Source organism: Rhinoraja longicauda, chromosome 13 (genome assembly GCF_053455715.1).
Source record: "Rhinoraja longicauda isolate Sanriku21f chromosome 13, sRhiLon1.1, whole genome shotgun sequence".
In the NCBI taxonomy this organism is placed as follows: Eukaryota; Metazoa; Chordata; class Chondrichthyes; order Rajiformes; family Arhynchobatidae; genus Rhinoraja; species Rhinoraja longicauda.
In genome coordinates, this window is record NC_135965.1 from 21,038,684 (window position 1) to 21,059,123 (window position 20,440).

Sequence of the window (20,440 nt, forward strand, 5' to 3'; positions counted from 1 at the left end):
CTCCATAGATGCTGCCTGACCCGCCGAGTTACTCCAGCATTTTGTGTTTACCTTCTGTACAAAATTCTGATCGGAATAGATCAGGTCTCTTGCCCAGAGTAGTGGGGGTGGAGAACCAGAGGACATGGGTTTCAGATGAGGGGAGGATCAGGTGTTAGTCGGTGTGGACAGCATCTGTGGGGGGGGGTCAACATTTGTGGTCCAAGGTCCAATATTTGTGGTCCCTCTTCCTCCAGAGATGCTGATCGATCCTCTAAATTCCCCCAGGAGTTTTTTTTTTGGCGAGAGAGAGAGAGATTATGCAAAGATGCAAATTAGATGGTGTGCACCGCTGTGTGTAAAAAATAATAATAGGGCTCCTCGCAGTGTCTGCCTGTTCATTCCAGAGAGAGAGAGAGGATTGCAAACCGACATCTTGCAAGCACCCTGAGCGGATGGAGTCCGTGCAGCGGGATCTCAGCTTCGGCTTCGTGGCTTGAATCCCTTCAACGCGGTCCAACGCTGCGGGGGTTGCTGGCCGGATCACCCGAGGGCAACTTCCGAGCAGTCTTCGGCTTCTTGAAGGCACGTTATCAGCCCGCTCCTCCTCCCCACGTTGAGCATGACCCGGAGAAATAGCTGGGGAATTAATGTCAGATCGCCTCTAGAAAATCATTTTGGTCTGACAAGTCGGTCGCAGGCTCCAGTGTGACTGTAGAGAGGAGAGAGAGAGAGAGAGAGAGAGAGAGAGAGAGAGAGAGAGAGAGAGAGAGAGAGAGAGAGAGAGAGAGAGAGAGAGAGAGAGAGAGAGAGAGAGAGAGAGAGAGAGAGAGAGAGAGAGAGAGGGGGTCCTAGGCTAAGGCTTGGAGCTGTTGGCTGCATCTCTCTCTCTTTAAATTCGTTTGGATTGAGGGGACCGTTATTATCACCTGGGTAATATTAGCATGACTGTAGCAGCCTTGCACGTTGGTCAATGATACCAGGTGAGTCGTGTAGTGTAACGAAGAGAACAGAGACATTTTCTATCTACCTTCATGTTTCTGCTTTTTTTTTAAAGTGTTCTGAAATCCTAAATCGTGGCCCCATTTGATTTAAACAGACATTCGTTCCCCGTTGGAGACCTGTTGCATGTGCAATGTTAGGGATTAAGTGTTTCGAATGTGTTAGTAATGATTGCATTTTAAATTGGCATGGGTCGACTCGATCTACGAGGTGGTCATTTACCCGTGGATGGCAATTACCCGGCTAATATTAGACAGGTATTTTGTCGAAGCGAGGAGCTGCAGATGCCGGTTTACCAAGGGAAGGCACAAAAGTGCCGGAGTAACTCAGCGGGTCAGGCAGCATCCGTGGAGAACGGAGATCGGGATCCTTCAGAATTGTGGTTGTGTTTACAACGGTTTGTCTGCGATAGAGGGAGGGAGTCGGCGGTTCAAGACACGAGCGTCGGAGTATTTAACGTCGTGTCTGTTCACTTCACCCCTGTGGGACCCCGAGTAGATCACCAGTATCGCTTTCACCTTTATTGGTAATCTTTACTGGTCTTCCTTTCCGCAAAAAAAACCCCGGTTAAATATAATCCGCAATCGCTTGTGCCCCGCTGTTATCACACAGTGAACTAAGGCTGTGTAATGTTCCCCTCCAGAGGTTGAGGGAAGACCTGATAGAAAAGTATATAAAATGATGAGAGGCACAGATAGGGTAGACAGTCAGAACCTCCCCCCTCGCCCCCAATGGGAGGAAAAGTCAAAGACTGCAGGGCATAGTTTTAAGATGAGAGGGACAAAGTTTAAAGGAGATGTGCAGGGAAAAGTTGTTTTTTTACACACACACACACACACACACACACACACACACACACACACACACACACACACAGTGGTGGGTGCCTGAAACGCGTTGCCAGGGGTGATGGTACAGGTAGAGACGATAGTGGCGTTTAAGACGCATTTAAATAGCCATATGGATATGGAGTGTGTGAAGGCACACTGCGTGGAAACAGGCCATTCGGCCCAGCTTGCACACGCCAACCAACGTACCACCTACACCAGTCCCACCTGCCTGCATTTGCCCCAGATCCCTCTATTCCCAGCCTGTGCAGGTGACATAGATCGTGTGCAGGCAGAGGCGATTCATTTAACTTGGCATCATATTCGGCACAGACAGAGTGGGCAGAAGTGCCTGTTCCTGTGCTGTTTTCCAGCTTTCTCCCCACTACTACGATCAGTCCGAAACGTCGTCTGTCAGTGTTCTTCAGAGATGCTGCATGGCCCGCTGAGTAGTCCAACGTGGAACCAGGCCCTTCGGCCCAACTTGCCCACGTCAAAAAACAAACATGCCACATCCACACTAGTCCCACTTGCCTGCTTTTGACCCATATCCCTCCAAATCTTTCATATCCATGTACCTGTCTAAATGCTTCTTAAACGTGCCTCCTCTGGCAGCTAATTCCATACACCCACCACCCTTTGTGTAAAAAAGTTCCGGCCCTCAGGTTCCAATTAAATCTTTCTCCCCTTCCTTTAATAGACAATAGACAATAGGTGCAGGAGGAGGCCATTCGGCCCTTCGAGCCAGCACCGCCATTCAATGTGATCATGGCTGATCATCCACAATCAGTACCCCGTTCCTGCTTTCTCCCCATACCCCCTGACTCCGCTATCCTTAAGAGCCCTATCTAACGCTCTCTTGAAAGCATCCAGAGAATTGGCCTCCACTGGCTTCTGAGGCAGAGAATTCCACAGATTTACAACTCTCTGAGTGAAAAAGTTTTTCCTCATCTCCGTTCCAAATGGCCTACCCCTTATTCTTAAACTGTGGCCCCTGGTAAACCTATGTCCTTTGGTACTCTGGGCAAGAGACTGTTCGTTTACCCGATCTATTACTCTCATGATCCTGCACACCTCTCTATAAGATCACCCCTCAAATTCCTGCGCTCCAAGGAATAGAGTCCTAGCCTGCTCAACCTCTCCCTATAGCCCTCGAGTCCTGGCAACATCTTGATAAATCTTCTCTGCGCCCTTTCCAGCTTGACAACGCCTTTCCTACAGCAGGGTGACCAAAACTTCAGCACTTCGTGTATTTATTTATTTTTGTAAACCAGCATCTGCAGTTCCTTGCGTCTGCCAGAGCGCGTTGCTCGCTGCAGCCAGGATTTAGTGCGGCTGGATTAAGTGTCGAGTTCAGAAAGGTGAAAATTCTCAAAGAAGACAAGTGCGTAAAACGCACTAGCGGGAAAGATGTTGGCTTCCCAATTCCTGCAGCCCGAGAGGCACCGGTCTATCGACCCTCTCATCCAAGCCCTGCGTTCAATGTAGCCTCTCGAGTTCACGTACTCTCTCTCTCTCTCCCTGTCTGTGAACTTGAGCTGAAATTGCTAGGCCGCCGTTGGAATGAACAACCTTTGACCGCAGGCTGTTTCCATCAGCACTAGCGGAGCGGCCTGACGCGATCCCTCCGTGTGATCTCTGAGCCCGCAGCCTCAGAAAATAGGTGCAGGCGGAGGTCATTTGGCCCTTCGAGCCAGCACCGCTATTCATGGCTGATCATCCACATTCGCGAATAATCAACAGCCTGCGTTTCATTTAAAGATCCAGCCCTTCCCGCTGGACAACCTCGAAAGCAACAACACCAAAACTAAGTTACTGCAAGGCTCCGGCTCCAAGAAAACCGTGCAGGCGGTGAAGGCAATGCTCCGAAACTGCAAACCGTACTCCCACAGAGTGGGTTAAATTACTTTTCTGTAGTGCCTGGAGTATAGTTCTACTCTCTTTAATAAACGTCTTGGGTGAGCAAAAACATATATGTAATATCATATAACATAATATAACTTTACATTATATTTTTTCTTTATTAATATATATGTGCGTGAATGTGTGTACGTGTGTGTGTTAGATATATATATATAATATATATTATATATATATATATTTATATATGCACATATATAAATATGTGCATATATATTATATATATATATATATTTATATATACCCATATATATATATATATATATATATATAACATGTTCCATCCGTTTCATTAAATCTATCCTACACACAAACAGGGTGTTTTTATCCAGTAAGAATGATAAACATATATTTTTAAATGCCCATTTAAATTTCCGTCTCAACGCAATAAAATGTTTGTGCAATTTCAAAGCTTGGAAGCTAAGATTAGCAGAACCCAAATAACTTCTGAAACCTTCATTGTGGCTTGTTAATGTCACAGGATTCGGTTTTAAATATAACAACGTTTGTGGGTTTTTTTAATAACATTTTTTTTAAAAAGACAAGCAATATAGTTTCATTCCATCCCTTGTTTATTTTTATTTTTCTTTCCAAACCCGGAGCTGGTCAAAGTTTATTATCACTGTGAGATCCCAACACGAAGTAAGGCGGCTGATGGTTTAGATAAGGGGATCCATCCGTATCGCCTGCTTCTCTTTACGAGACTCTTTCGACACCACGGCGAGTTACCTCGCCCAGAGCGAAGGCATTTTACATAAGATTATGAAAGTTAATTGAAGCTCTGATTGGGCACAGTCGGAGCCAACTGGCCGATCTTTAACTCTGGTCTGGGTGTGTAGATGACTGTTTCTCACTCGACTGTAAGGAGGTGGATGCTTAGAACAACCTCGCGCAGTTCTTTTATTTTCCACATTTCGCTGGTCTTCTAACTTCCTTGATCGCCAGTTACTGAACTGGTACTCTGCACTGCACTGTAAGTACTTCAAACCACCGAAGCCCAATGTCATCTGGTAATATGTTAGCCCCTGCCTTAAACTCTGTAGATAATATTGATACAAACCAGTCTTTAAATATTTTGAGCAACGCCATCGATTTAATGTATTGGATTCTGTATGTCTGTATATACTTTTGCAAAAACATCGGGTTCCTAATTTCGAATAATGCAACTTACAGCTGAATGATATTAATTGTACTTTCAAATTGAAATGCGTTTTTTCGTACTGCATTTTGTTTCTATTTTTGTTGGATAGTTGGCGGTGAGAGGAAATTCATTGCAAGCTTTCACGGCTGCATGTTTAAATAGGTTTATTTACAACGCGTAGCATCGCGAAAGGTTGGTAGCAGAACTCCGAGAGATTCCCATTGAATTCAGATTAGTGCCAACGGATAACATAGATCTAAATTTAGCAAACTATTGACGAGTGTTCGTTTAACTTCAACCTGCTATACTGTTGTATATCTCCCAACACCAAATAAAAGTGATGGACAATTATATTATATTTTTTGCAGTGGCGGTGCCGAGTTAGATAGACCCCGACAGGGTTCTGAGCGTGATCATTAGAGTGAGTTGATTGGGAGACGTGGATGGGATGTGCCCGCCCTTCCATCCATCGCTGTGTGGTGGAATGCAATATTATGGTTCCTAGGCTAACCGGCGTACTGTCCATTTGCTCTTCAGATCGATGTTATGGGCAAGTCTGAGAGCCAAATGGATATGATTGAAGGTAACCAAGAGAAATCAAAGAGGTCATTCAGATCGTGGAGCGCTCTGGAAATTGGACTGACAACCATTGTGGTTCTGCTGTTCATTGTGGTCATCAGTTTGATCGCCCTCTATGCAACTCGCAAAGGTAAGCGAAACAACCAATTCTGTGCCAATATTGTGTGTGTGTGTGTGTGTGTGTGTGTGTGTGTGCGTGTGCGTGTACCCGTGTGTGTGTGTGTGCGTGTGCGTGTACCCGTGTGTATGTGTATGTGTGTGTGTGTATGTGTGTGTGTGTGTGTGTGTGTACCTGTGTGTACCTGTGTGTGTGTGTGTGTGTGTACCTGTGTGTGTGTGTGTGTGTGTGTGTACCTGTGTGTGTGTGTGTGTGTGTGTGTGTGTGTGTCTGTGTGTGTGTGTTTGTGTGGGTGTGCCTGTGTGTGGATGTCTATACCTGTGTGTGTGTGTGTGTACCTGTGTGTGTGTGTGTGTGTACCTGTGTGTGTGTGTGTGTGTCTGTATGTGTGTGTGTGTGTGTGTGTTTGTGTGGGTGTGCCTGTGTGTGCATGTCTATACCTGTGTGTGTGTGTGTGTGTGTGTGTGTGTGTGTGTGTGTGTGTGTGTGTGTGGGTGTTTGTGTGGGTGTGCCTGTGTGTGTTTGTGTGGGTGTGCCTGTGTGTGCATGTCTATACCTGTGTGTGTGTGTGTGTGTGTGTGTGTGTGTGTGTGTGTGTGTGTGTGTGTACCTGTGTGTGTGTGTGTGTGTGTGTGTGTGTGTACCTGTGTGTGTGTGTGTGTGTGTGTGTGTGTGTACCTGTGTGTGTGTGTGTGTGTGTGTGTGTGTACCTGTGTGTGTGTGTGTGTGTGTGCCTGTGTGTGCATGTCTATACATGTGTGTGTGTCTCTGTGTGTTCGTGTGTATACCCGTGTGTGCGCGCCCGCGCGTGTATGTATGTGTGTATGTTTGTGCGTGTTTGTACCTATCTTTCGTTACCTCTCAATGTCTCGACCCGAAACATCTCCAGAGATGCTGCCTGTCCCGCTGAGTTACTCCAGCATTTTGTGTCTACCTTCTCCAGATATTCAGTCACTTCAGCACTCTGTGCCTTTTTTTGTAAACCAAGGACTTGTAAACCGGTTTCTGGTGTTTATCTATCCGTAAGCGGGTATGTGTCTCCCGAAGGCATTGATTACACCAACCGAGGAAGCTACGTAATACAATAAGTGCTGGAGGAACTCAGCGGGTCAGGCAGCATTTGTGAGGGCAATGGGCAGGCGACGGGTTTCTTAAACGTTGACATAGTACTTGCCTCAACTACTTCCTCTGGCAGTTCGCTCTATACACCCATCATCAAACCTTTGTGTGAAAAAGTTACCCCACAGGTCGGAACCCTTCTGGCTGATTGTAGTAGCCTCCTTCCAACTAAAATAGCGTCTGAAGAAGGGTCTCGACACGAAAATTCGTCCCTTCCATTCCCTCTTCTGCGGGTGCTGCCTGGCCCATTGAGTTCCTCCAGCACTTTGTGTTTTGCTCCAGATTCCAGCATCTGCAGTTCCTCGTGGCTACATAAAGCACTAGTTTGGCCCTCTTGCAATCGTGTTAATTTCTATGGCCGCCACAGTTGAGTGGAGTTTATCGTCATATGCACAAATACTGTGCGGTGCAGATGCAGTAAGAAATGAATAATGCATGAGTTACACCCATTTCTTTTTAAAGAAAGACTGCAAAACAAAAAACTGGTTCAAAAAAGAAGTTGGAAAAAAAACAAGTCCACATTAGAGACGTTCGGGCTCTGTTCCTTGGAGCGCAGAAGGATGAGGGGTGATCTGAAAGAGGCGCATAAAATCATGAGAGGAATAGATCTGGTTAATGCACAGTGTCTCTTGTACAGAGTAGGGGAATCGGGAAACAGTGGACATAGGTTTAAGGTGAGGGGGGGGAAGATTTAATAGGAACACAAGGGGTAACTTTTAACACGAAGGGTGGGGTGTATAGGGAATGAGCTGCCAGAGGAGGTAGTTGAGGGAGGTACTATTGCAACGTTTAAGAAACATTTAGACAGGTACATGGATAGGACAGGTTTAGAGGGATAAAGGCCAAACGCAGGCAGGTGGGAGTAGTGTAGGTGGGGCATGTTGGTCAGTGTTCCGTTGCCGAGGAAGGTTTAGGGTTGTGCAAGTCGGTTCAGGAATCTGGTGGTTGCAGGAAAGTAGCTGTCCCTGAACCTGGTGGTGTGGGACTTCGGGCTTCTGTACCTCCTGCCCAATGGTAGCAACGAGAGAAAGGCACGGCCTGGATGGTGGGGATCCTTGACGTTATGTGCCATAAATGTGAGGTTATCCACTTTGGTGGCAAGAACAGGAAGGCAGTTAATTATCTGAATGGTGTCAGGTTAGGTAAAGGGGAGGAGCAACGAGACCTGGGTGTCCTTGTACATCAGTCACTGAAAGTAAGCATGCAGGTAGAGCTGGCAGTGAGGAAAGCTAATGGCATGTTGGCCTTCATAATGAAAGATGTTGAGTACAGGAGTAAGGAGGTCCTTCTGCAGTTATACAGGGCCCTGGTGAGACCACACCTGGAGTATCATGTGCAATTTTCATCTCCTAATTTGAGGAAGGACATTCTTTCTATTGAGGGAATGCAGCGTAGGTTCACATGGTTAATTCCCGGGATGGCGGGACTGTCATATGATGAAAGAATGGAGCAACTGGGCTTGTATTCACTGGAATTTAGATGGATGAGAGGGGATCTTATAGAAACATGTAAAATTATTAAGGAATTGAACATGCTAGATGCAGGAAACATCTTCCCGATTTTGGGGGAGTACAGAACCTGGGGCCACAGTTTAAGAATAAGGGGTAGGCCATTTAGAACTGAGAGGAGGACAAACGTTTTCACGCAGAGAGTTATGAATCTGTGGAATTCTCTACCTCAGGAGGTGGTGGAGGCCGATTCAATAGATGCATTCAAAAGAGAGTTAGATAGAGCTCTTGGGGCTAGTGGAATCAAGGGATATGGGGAGATGGCGGGAACGGGGTACAGATAGTGAAAGATCAGCCATGATCACATTGAATGGCGGTGCTGGCTCGAAGGACCGAATAGCCTACTCCTGCAACTATTATCTATGTATCTATATATCTATGTGCCGCCTTCTTGAGGCAGTGCCTGGTGTAGATGCTTTTAACGGTGGGGCGGGCTGTTCCCGTGACGGACCGGGCTGAGTCCACCATTCTGCAGCCTTTCCTGTGCACCATTCTTTGGAAAGCTGTGAAGGCTTTGGAGAGATTATCAATTTCATTTATGCGAAGAGATTGGATTTGTTTTCCTTGGACAGTCAAAGATTGATTTGATGAGGATGCTTACGATTACACAGAAGGAAGTGAAGGAACCATCACCTGAGTGCATGAATATAAGGTGATGGATAAACAAGAGCTTGCGTCCTGTACACTGGGACAGCCTGATTGTAATCAAGTATAGTCTTTCCACTGACTGGATAGCACGCATCAAAAAGCTTTCACCGTACCTCGGTACACGTGACAATAAACTAAACCAAACTAGCTTGCATTGTGTTTCCAGTGATGGGTTCAGAAACAGTAGTAGCTTCCAGAAGGGAATTGGTCATCTATTTGATAATGCAGGGCTACGGGGAGAGTCGAGATTGATTCAAACATACAGCATGGAAACAGGCCCTTTGGCCCACAGAGTCCATGCCGACCTTCAATCACCCATTCACACTAGTTCCATGTTATCCCACTTACTCAACCACTCCCTACAAACTAGGTTTGATTCATAGAAGACCAATTGACGTATAAACCTGCAGGTCTTTGGGATGTGGGAGGAAGTTGCTGGTACAATCGCAGCGTTTAAGAAGCAACCAAGCAGATGCATGGATTGGACTGGTTTGGAGGGATATGGGCCAAATGCAGGCAGGTGGGACTGGTGTAGATGGGGCCTGTTGTCAACACGGGTAAATTAGGCCAAAGGGGCCTGTTTCCATGCTGTATGACTCCGTGACTCGATGAAACCGGAACACCTGGAGGAAACCCACGTGAACACAGGGAGAATGTGCAAACTCCTCCCAGACAGCATCTGAGGTCAGGATCGAACCGGGGTCTCTGAGAGGGAGCGGCTTTACCAGCTGCACCACTGTGCACCACTATGCTGGTGGTGTAGGAATAATAGAAAAAGCATTGTTCTTCCAAAGAGTCAATACCAGCACAATCCTCACTTTTCTCTTGCCCTAATTTCCTCATTATATCTCCAGATTCATTGAATGGATTTGCAAAAGAACAAAATACAGAATTCAGAATTTCAGGGCTTTACATAAATTTTCAATTGAAATCCATTAAGTACATAAAACATAGAACATAAAACAGTGCAGCATAGGAACAGGCCCTGTATCTCCTCTGCTTTAACGTGATCCATATCCCTCCATTTCCTGCATATCCTTGTGCTTGTCTAAAAGCCTCTTCAATGCCACTATTACATCTGCCTCTACCACTACCGCTGGCAAAACTAGACACCTTTGCCACCCTGGAGTGATATCCCATCCCCTATTTGAGGGATGCCCCCACCAGACATTGCCCCTCAATGTCCAGCAGCAGAAAGACCTTAGACTGTGGTCCTCATTACACAGAGCACTGGCATTGCATCGGAGCATCCCTCAGCACATACTCAGCAGTACGTTCCAGACACCCATCACCCTCTGTGTAAAAAACATTAAACTTTCCCTGTCTCACCTTAAAGCAATGCCCTCTAGTCTTTGACATGTCCACCCTGGGGAAAAAGGTTCTGACAGTTTAGGGCCTGAACTGTAGAGAGAGGTTGAACAGGCTCGGACTCTGTGTCTTGGAGCACAGGAGGATGAGGGGTGATCTTATAGAGGTGTACAAAATCGCGAGAGGAATAGATCGGGTAGACGCACAGAGTCCCTTTCCCAGAGTCGGAGAATCGAGAACTAGAGGACGTAGGTTTAAGGTGAGGGGGAAAGATTTAATAGGAACATGAGGGGTAACATTCACACAAAGGGTGGTGGGTGTTTGGAACGAGGTGTCAGCGGAGGTACTTGAGGCAGGTACTTTCGCAATATTTAAGAAATATTTTGACAGGTACATGTTTAGAGGGATATGGGCCAAACACAGGCAGATGGGACTAGTGTTGATGGGGCATGTTGGTCAGTGTGAGCAAGTTGGGCCGAAGGGCCTGTTTCCACGCTGCATGACTCTATGACACTGAGTCAAGTCAAGCCAAGTTTATTTGTCACATACACATACACGATGTGCAGTGAAATGAAAATGGCAATGCCTGCGGATTGTGCAAAAAAAAAGAATGTTAAAGACTATATTAAATACACAGAATAATTTGTGCCTCTGTGTTATCCTTAAGGTGTCTTTTTCTAACCTCCCTTCAATTTTCCATAAATTTGAATCTATTGTAAGCACAGAACTCTATCAGCCCCATAAGGAAAGGCTAGACGTATTTGGATTGTTTTTTTCCCTCTTGAAGTTTATAAAATTATGAGGAATAAATAGGATAGACAGTCAGGACTTTTTCCCCAAGGTGGAAATGTCAAAGACGAGAGGGAACAGCTTTAAGATGCAAGGAGCAACATTGAAAGATGTCAGGGCAGCACGGTGATGCAGCGGTAGAGTTGCTGCCTTACAGCACCAGAGACCCGGGTTCCATCCCAACTAGTGGGGTATGTTTGTACGGAGTTTGTACATTCTCCCCATGATCAGCGTGGGTTTTCTCTGGGAGCTCCGGTTTCCTCCCACATTCCAAAGACATAGAGTTTTGTAGGCTAATTGGCTTTGGTTCTAAATGATCCCTAGTGTGTGTGGGATAGTGTTTCTGTGCGGAGATTGCTGGTCAGCGCGGAGTCGGTGGGCCGAAGGGCCTGTTTCCGCACTGTGTCTCTAAACTAAACTAAAATACTAAATGCGCAGCGCAAGTTTTTTGTTACAAAGAGAATCAAATACTAGAGTGCTTAGCTTGAAGGTGAGAGAGGCAAGTTTATTTACACTGCATTGCAGTGGGTGCCTGGAAAGTGCTGCCAGGGGTGGGTGGCGAATGCAGATACAATAGGAGCATTTTAGAGACTTTTAGACAGGTAAATGGATGTGCAGGGAATGGAGGGATATCGATCATATGCAGGCAGCTGAGATTAGTTTATCTTGGCATCATGTTTGGCACAGACTTCATGGGCCGAAGGGCCTGTTCCTGTGTTGTACTATTCCATGTTATATGATTTCATTAGGCTGTTATCAGGACTGGATGGCTTGAGTTATAAGGAGAGACTGGACAGACTGTGGCTTTTTTTCACAGGGGTGTCTGAGGGCTGACCTGAAAGTGGTTTATAACATTAAGGGGAGCAAAGATAAGGTCACAGTTGTTTTCCCAACACAGGGAAGTTAAAACCTGGACTTATTTAAGACGAGAGGGGAAAGATTTAAAGAGGACCTGATGGGCAGCTTTTTCACACAGAGCGTGATGGATATATGGAACAAGCTGCCAGAGGAGGCTACACAGTTCTACAGTTCATGGGTTCTACACAGTAGCAGCAGGGTACACTGGGTAAACTGCCTCTGAATTCATTCCATTGAGGTCAATGGAAGGAATTTGATATGCAGTGTGCAACACACATACACCACTGTGTAGCAACATTTGCACTATTAATAGGGCCAGGCTTCTGGAAATCAGCCTCCATTTCCTTGAACCGTCCCAATTAATCCATATCCTACTTTTAGCCCTCTCGTCAACTATCCTTGTTACTTGTAAGAGTTAAAATAACTCATGTAAACTTTTGAAAGTTGTGCCATTTATAATGCGTTGTCTTTTCATTGAGGATAAGAGTTGGGAAGTCATGTTGCAGCTTTATAAAACTTTGGTTGGGCCACAGTGGAGTATTGTGTGTAGTTCTGGTCGCCCCGTTACAGAAAAGATGTGGAGACTTTGGAGAGGGTGCAGAAGAGGTTTACTAGAATGCTGCCTGGGTTAGAGGGTATTCACGACGAGGAAAGGTTGGACAAACTTGGATTGTCCACTTAGAAATACCCAACTCCTTGGTATCTATGAATGAACTGTCTTCATTATGCCTGCCATATTGCCAAGTTCCACATCAGATACCAACTATACATGTAGGCACAAGGAGTTGAGTCGAGTTTAGTTTAGTTTATTATTGTTACACCAAGGTACAGTGTAAAGCTTTGTTGTTGCATGCCATTCAGTCAACGAAAAGGCCATACATGATTACACTCAAAACCAACTCTTGATAACCACCAGTGAAAATCTCCTCCCAATCTGAAAATCTATCCATCTCCTGAAACCGTGTCTGGTACCATAATACCATTTAAAATACATTTTGATCAGATACACGGATAGAAAATGCAGGTGGGACTAGTGTTATCATGCAACTGAACCATTCTACACTGTTATCGGGCAACCAAACCATTCTACCACCAACCAGAGAGGAATCCTGATCTACTATCTGCCTCATTCGAGAACCTCGGGCTACCTTTCATCGGACTTTACTGGACGTAATCTTGCACTAAATAGTATTCATGTTATTCCCTTTATGTTGCATCTGTACACTGTGGATGGCTCGATTGTAATCATGTATTGCCTTTCTGCTGACTGATTAGCAAGCAACAAACGCTTTTCAGTGTACCTCGGTACACGTGACAGTAAGCTAAACTCAACTCAGTGTAGATGGGGCATCTTGGTCTGCATAGGTCAGTTGGGCCAAAGGGCCTGTTTGCATGCTCTATGATTCAGTAACATTAAGCTAATTCCTACCGATTCTGCTGCTTTCCACTTCCTTCCCTGGGCTTCCCGTCCTATCAACAAATGTACAAAGTGGCACATTGCATAACACCTTCTTTGAATCAATGCATTCACCAACGAATGATGTGTTTGCTCAACTTCATTCATATAAGTCAACCAAGACATTCAGTGCTGTCTGCCATTTGGACCATTTGATGCCCATTACCCTCATTGTTTCCATACTTCCATTGTCATCCAGATAGCAAGAATGAAGGGAAAGTGTACAGCCACATGGAGTTTGACCTTGCAGGTTCCATCTGTGGACTAGTTTAGTTTAGTTTAGTTTAGTTTAGATTAGTTTAGATTCATTTAGTTTGGTTTAGTTTAGTTTAGAGATACAGCATGGAAACAGACCCTTCTGCCCATCGAGTCCGCACCGACCATCGATCACCCATGTACTAGTTCTATCCTGCCCACTAGGGACAATTTACGGAAGCCAATTAACCATCAAACCTGCACGTCTTTGGAATGTGGGAGGAAACGGGAGCACCCAGAGAAAACCCATGCGGTCACAAACTCCATGCAGACAGCGTCAGTAGTCAGAATCAAACCCGGATCTCTGGCAGTGTAAGGCAGTAACTCTATCATTGTGCGACTTTGCTAACAATTATGAATAAATGGAGTAACCATAAACAATCACAACTAATGTACTAATATTAAGATCATATCAGTAGAAAATCAACATTCCAGTCTCTCTTGAGTAAAGTCTACAATTGAAATGACCTTTCATTATCGAAATGAGGGGAGGAAACAATGAAATGCTGATGCTGGTTTACAAAAACAAGACACAAACTGCCGGAGTAATTCATATGGGTCAGGCAGCATCTCTGGAGGAAATCGATAGATGACGTTTGGAGCCGGAACACTTCATCAGGAATGCCATCTATCCATGTTCTCGAGCGATGCTGCCTGACCCGTTGAGTTACTCCTGTGAGCCTCTCTCACTGCTCCGCCTCTGTGATTCCTGCTGTTCTCCTGCTCTATGACCATGTTCACCTATTACCTGCCAGGCTCCGTCCTGCCCCTCCTCTCTTCCAGAATTCTTCCCCACCCCTCCCCACCACAATCAGTCTGAAGTAGGGTCCTGTCCTGAAACGTCACCTGTCCATGTTCTCCAGAGATGCTGCCTGACCCGCTGTGTTACTCCAGCACATTGTGCCTTTTTTTTACAACTTTAAAACATTTTTTCTCCTCCAAACTTTTTTTAAACTAATAACAAGTAACTGCCAAAGTGGTTTATACTGAAGATAGACACAGAATGCTGGAATAACTCAGCGGGTCAGGCAACAGCCCTGGAGAAAAGAAATAGGTGAAGTTTCGGGCCAGGACCCTTCTTCAGATTCAGAAAATGTGAGATGACCTTGAACTAACCCACCAGTATCAAAAGGCTCTGTGGGCTACAGTTACAAGGTGAGGAGTCCTGGTGTCCATGACCCAGATACTGATTGTGGTCCAACTTGTCTTGAGTTACTCCAGCACTTTTTGCCTTTAGATGAGGGGAAGTCTGGTCTCGGGAGGAGAGCATGGAAAGCTGGCTCCAACCTGGCGCCAGTTGGTGATTTGATAGAGAAGTTGCTGGGAGCAAACTGTTTATCTTTGGCAGACTCAAGGCCTAAAATGTTGGCATGTTTGCAATGGAGCTCCTCGCTACTAGAAATTGTTTCTTGTTTCTGTTGGATTCAGTTTCCCACACTTGGCAATCACGCCACAATAAAAAGTTGATCTGTAAGTCAGCAATGCTTGACACTTTGCTGCCCCTCTGGGAGATTTCTGCTGATCAGGCATTCGGCATCAGGCCAGAAGGGACCAAGGTCACTCCAACCTCAATCAGCAACTAGAGCTTGCAAGTGATGCTTACAAATGCACTCATTAGGAGAGCAAACTCCCAGTGATTCATTCAATAAAGCTGACAAGAGAGTGGACTTTGCATTTGATCTCAAATTAATCTTGCCATTCTCAACCCACCCCATTCCCCACAACGCTGACTCCCTATGATGAATATCTGCGGCTGGCAAGACCCTGGTAAACATGGACCATTCCCCGTGGCTCAAGAGTCATCTCATCGGCATGAGCAAGTTGGGCCAAAGGGCTTGTTTTCATGCTATATGACTCTGAGTCATCCTTTAGAAGGACGAGAGGGGGACCTTAATGAAACTTACCAAATTACTGAAGGCCTGGATAGAGTGGATATGGGAAGGATGTTTCCACTCGGGGGAGAGTCTCGGACCAGGGGTACAAACAGCTTCAGAATAAAAGGATGTATCTTTAAAAAGGAGATGAGGAGGAATTTCTTTAACCAAAGGGTGGTGAATCTGTGGAATTCATTGCCACAGACAGCGGTGGAGGCCAAGTCATTGAGTATTTTCAAGGCGGACATGAACAAGTTCTTTGACACTAAGGGTGTCAAGGGTTACGTGGAGAAGGCAGGAGAATAGAGTTGAGAGGAAAGATAGATCAGCCTTGATTGAATGGTTAACCCAAAAGGACACAAAGTGCCAGAGCAACTCAGTTGGTTATGCAACATCTCTGGAGAACATGGATAGGTGACTTTTCGGGTTAGGTCCCTTCTTCAGGTCAATAAGATCTTGAGGGACATGGATAAAGTGAACGTTCTCAGTCTTTTTCCCAGGATAGAGGATTCTAAAACTAGAGGGCGTAGGCTTAAGGTGAGGTAGAGAGAATTAAGAGAGTGATTCAAATGGGATTCAAATAATACAACTCGCATACTTTGAATTAGTTTACAGAGATACAGCGCGGAAACAGGCCCTTCGGCCCACCGAGTCCGCACCGCCCAGCGATCCCCGCACATGAACACCATCCTACACACACTAGGGACAATTTTTACATTTACCCAGTCAATTAACCTACATACCTACACGTCTTATTGTCACGTGCACCGAGGTACAGTGAACAGCATTTTTATTGCGCGATGTCCGGTCAGCGGAAAGGCTATGAATGATTACAGTCAAGCCATCCACAGTGTACTGATACAGGATAAAGGGAATAACTTTTAGTGCAAAATAAAGTCCAGTAAAGTCCAATTAAAGATAGTCTTAGGTCTCCAATGAGTTAGTCAGGACCATTCTCGAGTTGGTGACAGAACGGTTCAGTTGCCTGATAACAGCTGTGAAGAAACTGTTCCTGAAATTGGAGGTGTGCGTTTTCAAACTTCTGTACCTCTTGCCTGATAGGAGAGGGGAGAAGAGGGAGTGACCGGGGTGAGGCTGATAGGTGTTCTCTCGGAGATTACGTGTCTGTGAAAGTGATCATGGATTTTTGTAGAAAGGAACTGCGGATGCTGGTTTGCACCGAAGATGGACACCAAAATGCGGGAGTAACTCAGTGGGTCAGGCAGCATCTCTGAAGAAAAGGGTTAGGTGACATTTCGTGTCAAGACCTTTCTTCTGACTGAGAGTCAGAGGAGAGGGAAAGTAGCGATGTGAAAAGGTATAAAGAATAAATGTATGAAAGGTCTACAAAAGGACAAATCAAAGCCAGCAACAATAATCAAGGAAAGGTAGAGGCCACAATGGTCCATTGTAGGCTGTGTATAAGATAACGAGGATGATGCTGTCAGATTAACGATGGAATATTGGCTCACCTTGACTGTCTTCTTTCTGCTTCCTTACAGATGAAACGTGTAGCACACCAGCATGTGTGTCAGCAGGTAAGCTGAAGCAATTGACTGTCACTAATCCAAATGAGCACACACTGGGACAACAAATACCTCACCTCCCAACTGGAAGTGTTGATTACTACCTCTGTATTGAACATAGAATGTAGAACAGTACAGCACAGGAACAAACCCAAGGAATTTCTTTAGCCAGAGGGTGGTTTGGATGTACGAGGAGTGTTTGAAGGCTCTGGGCCTGTACTCGCTAGTGCATAGAAGGATGAGGGGGGGACCTCGTTGAAACCTGCCGGATAATGAAAAGCTGAGATACAGTGGACGTGGAAAGGATGTTTCCAGTAATGGGAGAGTCAAGGACCAGCCTCAGAATAAAAGGACGTACCTTCGGAATGGAGATGAGGAGGAATTTCTTTAGCTGGAGGGTAGTGAATTTGTGGAATTCATTGCCACAGATGGCAGTGGAGGCCAAGTCATTGGGTATTTTTCAGGAGGAGATTAGCAGGTTTTTGATTAGTCAGGACATCAAAGGATATGGGGAGCAGGCAGGAGAATGGGTTTGAGAGGGAAAGATAGATTAGCCATAATTGAATGGTAGAGTTTTTATCCTTCTTCTTTTGAGGATAAATTCACACATGTATGATTGCCACTATTAAATGGCAGAGTGGACTTCTTCATACTGATTGTAGCAGGACGGGGTGGGGTGGGGAGAGAAAGCTGGAGAGGAGCGGCAGGACAAAGCCTGGCAGGTAATAGGTGGAACATGGTTGAAAACAAATTAAACTGTTGCTAATTAATTAACGGGGTGTAATTAAAGGACAAGGACATGGATGCAAAATGTTTAGTGGGATATGGGCTATAGGCAGGTGAATGGGACTTGCTTAGATGGGGCATCTATGTCAGCATGGGCAAGGTGGGCCGAAGAGCCTGTATCCATGTTGTATGGCTCTATAATTCACTGAGTGTTTATTTTATGACGCTATGGGGCTATCTAATCTAAACACTGTTATCCACTCTTTTCAAATGTCAGGAGAAAGTCTCTGTATATTTAGGCAATTATTATTTTACATATCTATTGATATGACTTTCCAATGTCACAATTAATTGTATCAGTTGTGTTTCTAAATTTAAATGGCAGCTGTAAATGATTAAGTTATTGTTAATGCATGAAAAGTGCATGGTGCATTAATGCAAAGTTTGTTCTTGCTTATCACAGTGTCTCACTGACAAACAGGCACTATTCGTGACCCGTATCGCTCTCTGGGCTGAACTAGTCGGGTTAGATTACAAGGGCTGGTTGGATCGGCAGAAATTGGCCACACAGCACTTTTCCCCTGTTCCAGTGTCCAATAGCTGATGAAAATTGAAAACAATAGCTGATTTTGTAAATATGAAATGAGGGCAGAAATTGAAGGGAAACACTCATAGAGGGTGACACTGTGGAGCAGCGGTAGAGTTCTTCCCTGCAGCACCAGAGGCCCAGGTTCCATCCTGACTGAAGGTGCTGTCCCTATGGAGTTTCTATGTTCTCCCCATGACCTGTGTCAGTTTTCTCCAGGTGCTCCTGTTTCTTCCTACATTCCAAATACAGGTTTGTGGGTTAATTGACTTGGTAATTGTAAATTGTTCCTAGAGTGTGTAGGATGGGATGGGATAGGCTAGTGCATGGAATGATCGCCGGTCAGCATGGACTCGGTGGGTCAAAAGGCCTGTTTCTGTGCTGTATCTCGAAATTAAACTAATCTAAAGGTCGGGCAGCATCTATGGAGGGAGAAACAAAGTTCACATTCTGGATTGGGGACCATTCATCCTAAATCTGTTCTTCATTCTACCGAGGACACCTGACATAGAACATACATGGAGATAACTGAAATCCTGAGCACCCTACAAAGTGCTGGAGGAACTGGGCAGAATCTGTGGAGGGAATGGATAGTCAATGTTCTGGGCTGGGATCTTGCTCATTCCTGCACTTTGTGTTTTATGTTTGAACAGTATGGCATAGGAACAGGCCCTTCGGCCCACAATAACTGTGCCAAACACGATGCCAAAATTAACCGATCTGACATTTAGACTTGAGACTTTAGAGATACAGTGCGGAGACAGCCCCTTTGGCCCACCGAGTCCGCGCTGACGAGCAATCCCCATACACTCGCACTATCCTACACATGAGGGACAATTTACAATTTTACCGAAGCCAAATTAACCGACAGACCCAACCCAAAACGTTGCCTATTCATGTTGTCCAGAGATGGCTGCCTGACCTGACCTGTTGAGTCATTGCATGTTGAGTCACTATTGTGTCTACCTTTGGTATAAACCAAACCAAATAACTTTGTTATTAAATCTTTATCCTTCGTCCCTCTGCAGCGGCCCGGATTATTGAGAACGCAGACCAAACTGTGGATCCTTGTCAGAACTTTTACCAGTATGCCTGTGGAGGATGGTTAAAGAAGCACATTATCCCTGAGACCAACTCTCGGTACAGCACCTTTGACATTCTGAGGAATGAACTGGAAGTCATTATGAAAGGTCAGTGACTCAACAATGAGTGTGGATGCTTTAAACTGATCTTTACAAGCTACTGTATGCAGTGCACAACCATCATCTGGATTGCTATTCCTCTGCTTAAGCAACTGATCCACTTATAATTAAGCAGTAATGAAGGATATCTTCCATTCCAACAAAAACTGAGTTAGTGGAATATGCTGGAATCCTTCGTAGAACACAATAGACAATAGACAATCGACAATAGGTGCAGGAGTAGGCCATTCAGCCCTTCGAGCCAGCAGCGCCATTCAATGTGATCATGGCTGATCATCCACAATCAGTACCCCGTTCCTGCCCTCTCCCCATACCCCCTGACTCCACTATCATTAAGAGCTCTATCTAACTCTCTCTTGAAAGCATCCAGAGAATTGGCCTCCACTGCCTTCTGAGGCAGAGAATTCCACCGATTTACAATTCTCTGAGTGAGAAAGTTTTTCCTCATCTCCATTCTAAATGGCCTACCCCTTATTCTTAAACTGTGGCCCCTAGTTCTGGATTCCCCCAACATTGGGAACATGTTTCCATGTGGGAACACAAAGTGCTGGAGTAACTCAGCGGGTCAGGCAGAATCTCTGGAGAACATGGATAGGTCCCATTTCAGGTTGGGACCCTTCTTCAGACTCAATTGGTGACGTTTCAAGTCAGGACCCATCTTCAGCCTCAGTAGGCGACATATTGGGTCGAGACCCTTCTTCAGATCCTGTAGACCCTTCTTCAAAGTCTAAAGTTGCCTATCCATGTCCTCCAGAGATGCTGCCTGACCTGTTGAGTAACTCCAGCACTTTGTGGCTTTCACTGAATTAAACTTCACCAGCGTCTGGTTTCCATTAATGGTGTTTGTTTGAGCCCATCTACTTTCATTGGCAAACTTGCCTTCAGACCATCTATGAGTTGTCCCTCACTTTGCAACTTCTGTTTGGGAGCCCAACTGTTGTGGGAAGCATGTTGTGTTGATCCTGTACTGGAAGTTCTTGAAGTTGAATTGGAAACGTGACATTGCAGGGAGGTTGGAG

At 45.4% G+C, this 20,440-nt stretch overlaps 1 protein-coding gene across 4 annotated transcripts in view; it reads left to right on the forward strand.

Annotated features, from left to right (window-relative positions):
- The first annotated feature begins 389 nt into the window (after positions 1–389).
- The window catches only part of LOC144599524 (neprilysin-like), a 125,998-nt gene continuing 105,947 nt past the window's right edge, over positions 390–20,440 (forward strand). The window contains exons 1-4 of one of the 4 annotated variants that reach the window (XM_078410518.1): positions 390–564; positions 5,407–5,578; positions 16,884–16,919; positions 19,248–19,409. In XM_078410518.1, coding sequence (XP_078266644.1) covers positions 5,416–5,578; positions 16,884–16,919; positions 19,248–19,409 — 361 coding nt within the window. In that variant the 5' untranslated portion in view covers positions 390–564; positions 5,407–5,415. Of the gene's footprint in view, positions 565–864; positions 963–3,203; positions 3,767–4,582; positions 4,702–5,406; positions 5,579–16,883; positions 16,920–19,247; positions 19,410–20,440 lie in introns of those variants that run through there. The other 3 variants (XM_078410517.1, XM_078410516.1, XM_078410515.1) reach the window with 3 other exon arrangements.